This window comes from Salmo salar, chromosome ssa20, assembly GCF_905237065.1.
Source record: "Salmo salar chromosome ssa20, Ssal_v3.1, whole genome shotgun sequence".
Classification (NCBI taxonomy): Eukaryota; Metazoa; Chordata; class Actinopteri; order Salmoniformes; family Salmonidae; genus Salmo; species Salmo salar.
The window spans coordinates 59,729,655-59,743,047 of record NC_059461.1 but is presented as its reverse complement, the minus strand read 5'-3'; the positions used below and the strand labels follow the sequence as shown (position 1 = coordinate 59,743,047).

General features: G+C 45.9%; 1 protein-coding gene across 1 annotated transcript; it reads right to left on the bottom strand.

Moving 5' to 3' along the window:
* Positions 1–11,720: 11,720 nt before the first annotated feature.
* On the bottom strand, positions 11,721–12,793 carry LOC106580981 (olfactory receptor 1D2). The gene has a single exon (XM_014162596.2). It carries the CDS (start codon positions 12,639–12,641, stop codon positions 11,721–11,723), a length of 921 nt encoding a protein of 306 aa, XP_014018071.2. The 5' UTR covers positions 12,642–12,793.
* Between the last annotated feature and the right edge of the window lie 600 nt (positions 12,794–13,393).

Here is a 13,393-nt window from a genome sequence, read left to right as displayed (position 1 = left end):
TTATTTCTTATTTTACATTTACATTTACCTCATTTAGCAGACGATCTTATCCAGAGCGACTTACAAATTGGTGCATTCACCTTATGATATCCAGTGGAACAACCACTTTACAATAGTACATCTATATATTTTTGTTGGGGGGGGGGGGGTGTAGAAGGATTACTTAATCCTATCCCAGGTATTCCTTAAAGAGGTGGGGTTTCAGGTGTCTACGGAAGGTGGTGATTGACTCCGCTGTCCTGGCGTCGTGAGGAAGCTTGTTCCACCATTGGGGTGCCAGAGCAGCGAACAGTTTTGACTGGGCTGAGAGGGAACTGTGCTTCCGCAGAGGTAGGGGGGCCAGCAGGCCAGAGGTGGATGAACGCAGTGCCCTTGTTTGGGTGTAGGGCCTGATCAGAGCCTGAAGGTACGGAGGTGCCGTTCCCCTCACAGCTCCGTAGGCAAGCACCATGGTCTTGTAGCAGATGCGAGCTTCAACTGGAAGCCAGTGGAGTGTGCGGAGGAGCGGGGTGACATGAGAGAACTTGGGAAGGTTGAACACCAGACGGGCTGCGGCGCTCTGGATGAGTTGTAGGGGTTTAATGGCACAGGCAGGGAGCCCCGCCAAAAGGGAGTTGCAGTAATCCAGACGGGAGATGACAAGTGCCTGGATTAGGACCTGCGCCGCTTCCTGTGTAAGGCAGGGTCGTACTCTGCGAATGTTGTATAGCATGAACCTACAGGATCGGGTCACCGCCTTGATGTTAGCGGAGAACGACAGGGTGTTGTCCAGGGTCACGCCGAGGCTCTTAGCACTCTGGGAGGAGGACACAATGGAGTTGTCCACCGTGATGGCGAGATCATATAAAGGGCAGTCCTTCCCCGGGAGGAAGAACAGCTCCGTCCTGCCGAGGTTCAGCTTGAGGTGGTGATCCGTCATCCACACTGATATGTCTGCCAGACATGCCGAGATGCGATTCGCCACCTGGTTATCAGGAGGGGGAAAGGAGAAGATTAATTGTGTGTCGTCTGCGTAGCAATGATAGGAGAGACCATGTGAGGATATGACAGAGCCAAGTGACTTGGTGTATAGCGAGAATAGGAGAGGGCCTAGAACTGAGCCCTGGGGGACACCAGTGGTGAGAGCACGTGGTGTGGAGATGGATTCTCGCCACGCCACCTGGTAGGAGCGACCTATCAGGTAGGATGCAATCCAAGATTGAGCCGCGCCGGAGATACCCAACTCGGAGAGGGTGGAGAGGAGGATCTGATGGTTCACAGTATCAAAGGCAGCAGATAGGGCTAGAAGGATGAGAGCATAGAAGAGAGAGTTAGCTTTAGCAGTGCGGAGAGCCTCCGTGACACAGAAAAGAGCAGTCTCAGTTGAATGACCAGCCTTGAAACCTGACTGATTTGGATCAAGAAGGTCATTCTGAGAGAGATAGCAGGAGAGCTGGCCAAGGACGGCACGTTCAAGAGTTTTGGAGAGAAAAGAAAGAAGGGATACTGGTCTGTAGTTGTTGACATCGGAGGGATCGAGTGTAGGTTTTTTGAGAAGGGTGCAACTCTCGCTCTCTTGAAGACGGAAGGGACGTAGCCAGCGGTCAAGGATGAGTTGATGAGCGAGGTGAGGTAAGGGAGAAGGTATCTGGAAATGGTCTGGAGAAGAGAGGAGGGGATAGGGTCAAGTGGGCAGGTTGTTGGGCGGCCGGCCGTCACGACGCAAGATTTCATCTGGAGAGAGAGGGGAGAAAGAGGTCAAGCATAGGGTAGGGCAATGTGAGCAGGACCAGCTGTGTCGTTTGACTTAACAAACGAGGATCGGATGTCGTCGACCTTCTTTTCAAAATGGTTGACGAAGTCATCCGCAGAGAGGGAGGAGAGGGGGAGGGGGAGGAGGATTCAGGAGGGAGGAGAAGGTGGCAAAGAGCTTCCTAGGGTTAGAGGCAGATGCTTGGAATTTAGAGTGGTAGAAAGTGGCTTTAGCAGCAGAAACAGAGGATTCCTGTAGAGAGGAGGGAGTGAAAAGATGCCAGGTCCGCAGGGAGGCTAGTTTTCCTCCATTTCCGCTCGGCTGCCCGGAGCCCTGTTCTGTGAGCTCGCAATGAGTCGTCAAGCCACGGAGCAGGAGGGGAGGACTGAGCCGGTCGGGAGGATAGGGGACATAGAGAGTCAAAGGATGCAGAAAGGGAGGAGAGGAGGGTTGAGGAGGCAGAATCAAGAGATTGGTTGGAGAAGGCTTGAGCAGAGGGAAGAGATGATAGGATGGAAGAGGAGAGAGTAGCAGGAGAGAGAGAGCGAAGGTTGCGACGGCGCAATACCATCTGAGTAGGGGCAGAGTGAGTAGTGTTGGAGGAGAGCGAGAGGGAAAAGGATACAAGGTAGTGATCGGAGACTTGGAGGGGAGTTGCAGTGACATTAGTAGAAGAACAGCATCTAGTGAAGATGAGGTCAAGCTTATTGCCTGCCTTGTGAGTAGGGGGGGACGGTGAGAGGGTGAGGTCAAAAGAGGAGAGGAGTGGAAAGAAGGAGGCAGAGAGAAATGAGTCAAAGGTAGACGTAAGGAGGTTAAAGTCACCCAGAACTGTGAGGGGTGAGCCATCCTCAGGAAAGGAACTTGTCAAGCTCATTGATGAACTCTCCAAGGGAACCTGGAGGGCGATAAATGGTAAGGATGTTAAGCTTGAATGGGCTAGTGATTGTGACAGCATGGAATTCAAAGGAGGAGATTGACAGATGGGTCAGGGGAGAAAGAGAGAATGTCCACTTGGGAGAGAATAGGATTCCAGTGCCACCACCCCGCTGACCAGATGCTCTCGGGGTGTACGAGAACACGTGGTCAGACGAGGAGAGAGCAGTAGGAGTAGCAGTATTTTCTGTGGTAATCCATGTTACCGTTAGTGCCAAGAAGTCGAGTGACTGGAGGGTAGCATAGGCTGAGATGAACTCTGCCTTGTTGGCCGCAGACCGGCAGTTCCAGAGGCTGCTGGAGACCTGGAACTCCACGTGGGTTGTGCGCGCTGGGACCACCAGGTTAGAGTGGCAGCGGCCACGCGATGTGAAGCGTTTGTATGGCCTGTGCAGAGAGGAGAGAACAGGGATAGACCGACACATAGTTGATAGGCTACAGGAGAGGCTACGCTAATGCAAAGGAGATTGTAATGAAAATTAACTAAACAACTGGGGAAGCGAGAGAGCAGGGCCTCCCTCACTAACCATTCACTGAAACACTCAAATATAACTATTCCAACTTCCACTTAGAAATTATAATTGATGTAAACTACAGTGGTTCAATGTTTCCAGGAATAGGCTCAAACTTAGTTTATTCCGCTAGATAACTTGGTACAGTATTCTTCCGTGAAAACCCACCTAGTGCACCGTGTCCTATGACGCCGTAGCTAACTAGCATGCTAGCATCCTATAACACACGGTTAGCACCAATACTTGGTAACAACAAGCTACCAATGGATCATTCGTGTCCGTGTCTAGTTCATAACGCAGAAGTAATTAAACATTGGCTAGCTAACACAAAGTCAGTCCTGCTAGCTACGCAAGTGGACTACACATCTCAAATTTTCAGAAAGTTAAGCTTACGTTGCAAAAATCTTATTGACTAAAAATGATACAGCTAGCTGGTAGGGTTAGCTAGCTAGCAGTGGGCGCGTTGTTGACTATGTTAGAAAATGTAGCTGGCTAGCTAACCTCGATAGTTACTCTGTACTACGCTTTTATCTTGATACAAAGACAACTATGTAGCTAGCTAACATTACACTAGTCAAATCGTTCCGTTGTAATGTATATAGTTTCTACAGCACTGCTAATTGGTAAAGTTGGCTAGCTAGCTGTGGTGATATGGTGTTAACGCCGTTTCAAAAACGGCGCGAACGAACGAATACAGCTGGCTAGCGAACCTTGTTAGTTCCTCAGAGCTACACCTTTATCCTTGATACAAAGACAGCAGAGACAACTATGTAGCTAGCTAACTATACACTAATCAAATCGTTCCTATGTAATGTAATGTAATGAAATGTAATATTACCCGCGGAGCGAGGTGCAGCACGACTACTCACTCCAGCATAATTTATTACATATGTAAAGTGCTTTTCATTATAAAATAATAATCTCAAAGTGCATAAAAAAGATAAACAAATCATGAAAGCAACAATCAAAGTCTAGAAAGAAGGGACAGCTCATATAGATGAGTCTTAAGGCCTGCTTTAACCTGTTATGGCTAGGGGGCAGTATTTTCACGGCTGGATAAAAAACGTACCCGATTTAATCTGGTTACTACTCCTGCCCAGTAACTAGAATATGCATATAATTATTGGCTTTGGATAGAAAACACTCCAAAGTTTCTAAAACTGTTTGAATGGTGTCTGTGAGTAAAACAGAACTCAAATGGCAGGTCAAAACCTGAGAGATTCCTTTACAGGAAGTGGCCTGTCTGACCATTTCTTGAACTTCTTTGCCATCTCTATCTTTTACAAAGGATCTCTGCTCTAACGTGACACTTCCTACGTCTTCCATAGGCGCTCAGAGCCTGGGAAAAACCTGAATGTCGTCATCCCAGCCCCAGGCTGAAACACATTATCGCCTTTCTCAAGTGGCCGATCAAGGGACTGTGGGCTTAGGCGCGTGACCTGGCCGCCCCCGTCTTTGTGATTTTTCCTCTGTTTGCCGAAAAGGATATTCCCGGTCGGAATATTATCGCCATTTTAAGACAAAAATAGCATAAAAATTCATTTTAAACAGCATTTGAAATGCTTCGAAGTACGATAATGGAATATTTTGAATTTTTTTTGTCACGATACGCGCCGGCGCGTCACCCTTCGGATAGTGTCTTGAATGCAAGAACAAAACGCAGCTATTTGGATATAACTATGGATTATTTGGAACTAAAACAACATTGGGTGTTGAAGTAGAAGTCCTGGGAGTGCATTCTGACGAAGAACAACAAAGGTAATAACATTTTTCTTATAGTAAATCTGAGTTTGGTGAGTGCCAAACTTGGTGGGTGTCAAAATAGCTAGCCATGATGGCCGGGCTATCTACTCAGAATATTGCAAAATGTGCTTTCACCGAAAAGCTATTTTAAAATCGGACATATCGAGTGCATAGAGGAGTTCTGTATCTATAATTATTAAAATAATCGTTATGTTTTTTGTGAACATTTATCGTGAGTAATTTAGTAAATTCACCGGAAGTTTTCGGTGGGTATGGTAGTTCTGAACGTCACATGCTAATGTAAAAAGGTGGTTTTTGATATAAATATGAACTTGATTGAACAAAACATGCATGTATTGTATAACATAATGTCCTAGGAGTGTCATCTGATGAAGATCATCAAAGGTTAGTGCTGCATTTAGCTGTGGTTTTGGTTTTTGTGACATTATATGCTAGCTTGAAAAATGGGTGTTTGATTATTTCTGGCTGGGTACTCTCCTGACATAATCTAATGTTTTGCTTTCGTTGTAAAGCCTTTTTGAAATCGTACAATGTGGTTAGATAAAGGAGAGTCTTGTCTTTAAAATGGTGTAAAATAGTCATGTTTGAAAAATGGACGTTTTGGGATTTTTGAGGAGTTTGTAATTTGCGCCAAGCTCTATCATTGGATATTGGCGAGGCGTTCCGCTAGCGGAACATCTAGATGTAAGAGGATAACATAATGTCCTAGGAGTGTCATCTGATGAAGATCATCAAAGGTTAGTGCTGCATTTAGCTGTGGTTTTGGTTTTTGTGACATATGCTTTGAAAATGGCTGTGTGATTATTTTTGGCAGGGTACTCTCCTGACATAATCTAATGTTTTGCTTTCGCTGTAAAGCCTTTTTGAAATCGGACAACGTGGTTAGATTAACGAGTGTCTTGTCTTTAAAATGGTTTAAAATAGTCATACGTTTGAGAAATTTAAGTTATAGCATTTTTGAGGTATTTGTATTTCGCGCCACGCGATTCCACTGGCTGTTGACTAGGGTGGGACGCAAACGTCAAACCGTCCCACTGGCCCAGAGAGGTTAACCTCCCTGGGATATGTGGGACGTTATCTCATAATTCAAATTTCTCAAACATACAAGCATTATACACTATTTTAACCTCCCTGGGCGAGGTGGGACGCTTTCGTGCCACGCGATTCCAACAGCCAGTGGAATCGCGTGGCACGAAATACAAATACCTCAAAAATGCTATAACTGCAATTTCTCAAACATATGACTATTTTACACCAGAGATGCTGTATTTTCGATAGAGATGCAACTGAAGAACAACAAATTGTCAGATAGGGCACTTCTGTATGGAATCTTCTCAGGTTTTGGCCTGCCATATGAGTTCTGTTATCCTCACAGACACCATTCAAACAGTTTTAGAAACTTTAGAGTGTTTTCTATCCAAATCTACTAATTATTTGCATATTCTCGTTTCTGGGCAAGAGTAGTAACCAGTTTAAATCGGACCCTTCCAACTGTTTGGATTACAGAAATCTTGTTTCATTATTCAACCTTTTGATGTTATTGTACTGCAACTTCTCTCTGTGGTAACAAAGTGATTTAACTTCCATTTCTGAAAGAGTGGGAGAGAGTTTTCCTGCAGGTATTTCCGACAATCATAAAACTGTGGTGGGAGAGAGAGAGAGAGAGAGAGGTGGGATCTGGCATCTTTGATCCTTACTCAAAAGGGCAAGTCATGACACCTGATTACCCATATAGAAGTAGGACTAGTCTACCTGGCCTGCGTGCAAATCTAGGCCTATACATGTGCCCATTTAGGGATGTCTAATAGTATTTCTGAATGTCATAACTCACCACCACTAATGAGCTGCAGAGCTAATCAAAGTATTTTTTCTTCATCTCAAACAGAAAGTAAACAAAGTCTGTTTTTAGAATTAATTGTAACGCCCTGGCCATAGAGAGGGGTTTTTTGCTCTTTATTTTGGTTAGGCCAGGGTGTTACATTGGATGGGCGTTCTATGTTCATTTTTCTATGTTTTTGTATTTCTTTGTTTAGGGCCGTGTGTGGCTCCCAATCAGGCACAGCTGAAGTTAATTGTTGCTGATTGGGAGTCACACATAAGGAGCCTGTTTTTCCTTTGGGTTTTGTGGGGGATTGTTTTCTGTTTAGTGTAGTTCCTGACAGAACTGTTGGCTGTCGTTTCTTTTCGTGTTTTGGTATTAGTGTTCAATTCGGTCTATTAAAAGTCTCATGATGAACACATCCTCCGCTGCACCTTGATCTCCTCTTTCCACCAACGACGGTCATTACAGAATCCCCCACCAGAAACGGACCAAGCAGCGGAGGAGGGAGCAGCACAAGGAGGACTATAGGAAGCAGCGCGCTCGGAAAGTCATGGCATCCTGGTCGCTGGAGGTGTTGGAGTCCAGGATTGACTGGACATGGGATCAATTATTTGACCACTGCAACAACCTGCCGAGGGAGAGCGACGGACACGGGAGGCAGCCCCAATAATTTTTTTGGGGGGGGCACACGGGGAGATTGGCGGAGTCAGGCGGTAGACCTGAGCCAACTCCCCGTGCTTACCGGAAGCAGCGTGGTACTGGTAAGGCACCGTGTTATGCTGTGGAGCGCACGGTGTCCCCAGTATGCGTTCAAAGCCCAGTGCGCTACATACCAGCCCCCCGCAAGTGCCATGTGAGGGCAGGCATCGAGCCAGGACCGGTTGTGCCAGCTCAGCGCGTCTGGTCTCCAGTGTGCCTTTTCGGGCCAGGGTATCCTGCATCGGCTCTGCGCACTGTGTCTCCAGGGCGCTGGGAGGGTCCAGTTCGCCCAATGCCTGCTCCGCCCGTGCCGGGCCAAAGTGGGCATTCAGCCTGGAGTATGGGTAAAGAGCGTAAAGTCTAGAACTCCAGTTCTCCTACACAGCCCGATTTATCCTGTGCCTTCTCCTCGGACCAGGCCTCCAGTGGATCTCTCCAGCCTGGTCCGTCCTGTGCCACCTCCCAGGACTAGGCCTCCAGTGGGTCTCCCCATCCTGGTTAAGCCTGTGCCTCCTCCTCGGACCAGGCCTCCAGTGGGTCTCCCCATCCTGGTCCGTCCTGTGCCGCCTCCTAGGACTAGGCCTCCAGTTGGTCTCGCCAGTCCAGAGCCGCCCGCCAGTCCGGAGCCGCCAGAGCCGCCCGCCAGTCAGGAGCCGCCAGAGCCGCCCGCCAGTCAGGAGCCGCCAGAGCCGCCCGCCAGTCAGGAGCCGCCAGAGCCGCCCGCCTGTCAGGAGCCTCCAGAGCCGCCCGCCTGTCCGGAGCCTCCAGAGCCGCCCGCCTGTCCGGAGCCTCCAGAGCCGCCCGCCTGTCCGGAGCCTCCAGAGCCGCCCGCCTGTCCGGAGCCGCCAGAGCCGCCCGCCTGTCCGGAGCCGCCAGAGCCGCCCGCCTGTCCGGAGCCGCCAGAGCCGCCCGCCTGTCCGAAGCCGCCAGAGCCGCCCGCCTGTCCAGAGCCGCCCGCCTGTCCGGAGCAGTCAGAGCCGCCCGGTGAGTCCTGTGCCTGCGCCTAGGGCCAGGCCTCTTACATGTCTCCTCAGCCTGGTGAATCCTGGGTCAGTGCCGTCGGAGCCGCCAGGGACGCCTGCCAGCCGGGCGCAGCCAGGGACGCCCGCCAGCCGGGCGCAGCCAGGGACGCCCGCCAGCCGGGCGCAACCAGGGTCGCCCGCCAGCCGGGCGCAGCCATCGCCGCCCGCCAGCCGGGCGCAGTCAGGGTCGCCCACCAGACCTTCGGCGCGGCCAGGTGCGCCACCTAAGAGGGCGACGCCGAGGGTGGAGCAGAGGCCACGTCCCGCACCTGAGCCGCCTCCGTAAGAAGGCCCACCCGGACCCTCCCATTCAGTGTCAGGTTTTGCGGCCGGAGTCCGCACCTTGGGGGGGGGTACTGTAACGCCCTGGCCATAGAGAGGGGTTTTTTGTTCTTTATTTTGGTTAGGCCAGGGTGTTACATTGGGTGGGCGTTCTATGTTCATTTTTCTATGTTTTTGTATTTCTTTGTTTTGGGCCATGTGTGGCTCCAAATCAGGCACAGCTGAAGTTCATTGTTGCTGATTGGGAGTCACACATAAGGAGCCTGTTTTTCCTTTGGGTTTTGTGGGGGATTGTTTTCTGTTTAGTGTAGTTCCTGACAGAACTGTTGGCTGTCGTTTCTTTTCGTGTTTTGGTATTAGTGTTCAATTCGGTCTATTAAAAGTCTCATGATGAACACATGCTCCGCTGGACCTTTGTCTCCTCTTTCCACCAACGACGGTCGTTACATTAATTGAGAATGACAACAGTTCCTGAAAGTATTTGAACAATATTTCCATCTCTCTCCCTTTTGATAACCACTCGGCATGAAAGGGAAAAATGTAATGCTCTGATCCAGTGGAAACGTCATAAAGTACCTGACCCAGTTGATAGTTGATACAATGTTTAGAATTCGTTGCAGACAGGCCATGCGTAGCCAATGGGATTTATAGGATATTTATATTTATGAGGATATTTTTCTGACTGCAGGCTGCAATATTTTTATGTGTTGGCTTTATGTAGGCTTTTTTTTTACATAGTTGGCAGTGGCAATAAAAGTTACTTTTAGATTTGTATCATTTTCTTTTAGATTTGTATCATTTTCATTTAGATTAATATTTTAGAATGTAGATTAACCACAGACAATGTTTTTGAGATACAAAGACTATTATAAATTAAATGAAACTGTTCCACGAATATATGCCTATGAAAAGCATAACTCTCTCGCAGGTTGGTGGAAATGGTAAGATGTGTCTATATATGGAAAAATACATGTTTTAAAATGTAGACAGATTGATTGGTCGAAAGAAAAGACTACGATTCGTCGACCAAGATTTTTGTTGTTGTGTACTGCACTAGTAGAAATGCAGGAAATTAGCATTAGATGCCCCAGAAATTTAGGGAGGGCCCCCAGTCCCCCTGCCAGGCTATGTCCCACCCCCCCTACACTTCTAAAACCAAAGTTGCGCCTCTTACTAAAGGTATCAAGAAATAGGGAGCCATTTAACACTGCAACAGTTTAGCAGATTTTACCTTTATTTTGTTGACTTCTGATATTTTTGAGGGTTGCTCCCTAACTTTGAGTTGAATTAAGATTTGTGAAAATGTAAAAATATCTACAGTACTAGTCAAAAGTTTGGACACCTACTCATTCAAGGGTTTATCTTTATTCTTACTATTTTTTACATTGAAGAATAATAGTGAAGACATCAAAACAATGAAATAACAACTGTAGAATCATGTAGTAACCAAAAACGTGTTAAAGAAATCAAAATATATTTTTGATTCTTTTAAGTAGCCACCCTTTGCCTTGATGACAGTTTTACACACGGTTGGCATTCTCTCAACCAGCTACACCTGGAATGATTTTCCAACAGTCTTGAAGGAGTTCCCATATGCTGAGCACATGTTGGCTGCTTTTCCTTCAATCTGCGGTCAAACTCATCCCAAACCATCTCAACTGGGTTGAGGTCGGGTGATTGTGGAGGCCAGGTCATCTGATGCAGCACTCCATCACTTTTCTTCTTGGTCAAGTAGCTCTTACACAGACTGGAGGTGTGTTGAGTCATTGTGCTGTTGAAAAACAAATGATAGGAAAAGGGGGATATCTAGTCAGTTGTTCATCTGAATGTTTTCAACTGAAATGTGTCTTCTGCATTTAACCCAATGCTTCTGAATCAAAGAGGTGCGGGGGGCTGTCTTAAATCGACATACACGTCTTCGGTGCCCGGGCTACAGTGGGTTAACTGCCTTGCTCAGGGGCAGAATGACAGATTTTTACCTTCAAACCGCTAGGCTACCTGCCACCCCACTAAGCGCAAACCAGATGGGATGGCGTAACGCTGCAGAATGCTGTGATAGCCATGCTGGTTAAGTGTGCCTTGAATTCTAAATAAATCACAACAGTGTCACCAGCAAAGCACCCCCGCACACTCACACCTCCTCCTCCATGATTTACGGTGGGAACCACACATGCGGAGATCATCCGATCACCAATTCTGCGTCTCACAAAAACACGGCGGTTGGAACCAAAAATCTCAAATTTGGACTCATCAGACCAAAGGACATATTTCCACTGGTCTAATGTCCATTTCTGGTGTTTCTTGGCCCAAGCAAGTCTCTTTTTATTATTGGTGTCCATAAGTAATGGTTTCTTTGCAGCAATTTGACCATGAAGGCCTGATTCATGACGTCTCCTCTGAACAGTTGATGTTGAGATGTGTCTGTTAAAAGTTGTAAAGTTGCCTTTACATTTGATCATTTACATTTATATTAAGATTGTAGAATGTAGATCAACCACCAACAATGATTTTGAGATACAAAGACAATTATAAATTAAATTAAACTCTTCCACAAAAATGTGCATATGACTATCATAACTGACGCGCAAATTGGTAGAAATCGTATATAAATTGGCACATAGGGTGTGTCTATATATGGAAATATACATGTTTAAAAATGGACAAATCAATTGGTCGAAGGAAAAGACTATGTTTGGTCGACCAATAGAAATGCAGGAAAGTAGCAATAGATGCCCAAAAAAATGTAGGGAGAACCCCCAGAAATCCCTGCCAGATTATGTCCCCACCACACTTCTAAAACCAAAGTTGCGCCCCTTGATATAGGTATCAAGAAATGAGGCACCATTTAACCCTCCAATAGTTTTGGCAGATTTTACCTTTATTTTTGTTGACTTCTGACATCAGGAAGTCTCCCTGTCGTGTAAGATCATGTAACTAACGTCTCATTTCAATTATTTATGTGCATTACACTTTCTAAAAACTGCCCTTCGAATCTGCTGGAGGTTAAGTCCATATATGACAGGGTTAAAGACAGGTGGTATAACAAGGAATTGTTCAGCCATTGCATTACGCATATTGAGCGTAATATTTACATTACTATTCCACCCTTGCAACGTGTCAAACAGGGTCACTGTGATGAAAATAACCATTGTTATTAAATGTGGCATACAAGTCTGTGTGAACTTAATCCTTCCCTTAGCTGACTTTACACAAGTCCTTACAATCTGACTGTAAGAAAATACAATGAATAGTATCTGTAAAACATTAACCATTATTACAAATTTGTTCAAAATCTGATTGATGGTAATGGGTAAACATGCATGTTTCACTATAGACGGAATGTCACAGAAGAGTTTATCAATACGAGATCCACACAAAGAAATTCTGACGGTTAAACTAACTGCAATCAGTCCTATAAATAAAGGATAACACCAAGAAAATAAGAGTAACTTTCTAACAGTTAAAGATGTCACAATGGTATGGTATAGTAGTGGTCTGCATATTGCCACATACCTGTCGTAAGACATCACTGTTAGAGTAGAAACTTCACACATGACAGATGTGTATATTACATAGGCTTGAGTGAAACATCCATCATAAGATATCACCTGAACATCTGACTGAAGGTCCAGTAACAACTTGGGGTAGAAACCAGCGGTTCCATACAATCCATTGACACATAGACTACACAGAAAGATATACATGGGCTCATGGAGACCTTTCTCCTGAATGATTGTTATGATCAGAGTCAGATTCACAGTGATGATGAGAAGGTATGTGATAAGAGACAAGGTAAAATAGACCGATTTGTTGATAAATGTCTCTTGTAAGCCAAAGAGATAAAAGAACTTGACTTGGGTTGAGTTCTCCATAGCTTTTTGTTAATTTTCTTCCTCTGGTCAGTGCAAAAATTCTTAGTCCTTACAAGGCTTCAGCATGTATGGAGGTGAATGAATTCAAGTGTGAATCATTTGATTCTGTTTAGGCTGAGAAACTTGTGTCCATGAAATGTCTTCTTGCTTGAGAGAGGGATACTGCTTCAATAACTTGTCCTGGTAGCCTCTAAATATATCGTAGTGTATGATCACATGGGATTGTAGTTTCAGTGTCGACATGTAACCACTCCATAGAGATGGATCTATATTGAGTTTATGACAAGCAACTAATTGGATTATATTTACTCTATTTATGCATTAACCCAGCAAACGGGATGTACTAAGGACATTAGGCAATGTCCCCATTAGGTCTATTTCAGGCAGCGTTTACCAAACTCTGTCCTGCGGACCCCAGGGGGTGCACAAGCATTTTTCTGCCCAAGCACTACATAGCTGATTCAAATAATCAAAGCTTGATGATTAGTTGATTATTTGAATCAGCTGTGTAGTGCTAGGGAAAGAAACAAAACATGCACCCATTGGGGTCACCAGGTCAACGTTTGGGAAATGCGGTTTAAGGGTTTCAGCGAGACGTTATCCCACTGATGTTCTGAGAACATTGTAGGAACATTAAAACATGACAGTACAGATACCGATTTGGTCGCAGTATAACGTTATGATAAGGTACAGTGGGGGGGAAAAGTATTTGATCCCCTGCTGATTTTGTACGTTTGCCCACTTACAAAGAA

Excerpts from the sequence above, each read along its gene's own strand:
- LOC106580981 (XM_014162596.2), bottom strand. The coding sequence starts at position 12,641 with ATGGAGAACTCAACCCAAGTCAAGTTCTTTTATCTCTTTGGCTTACAA.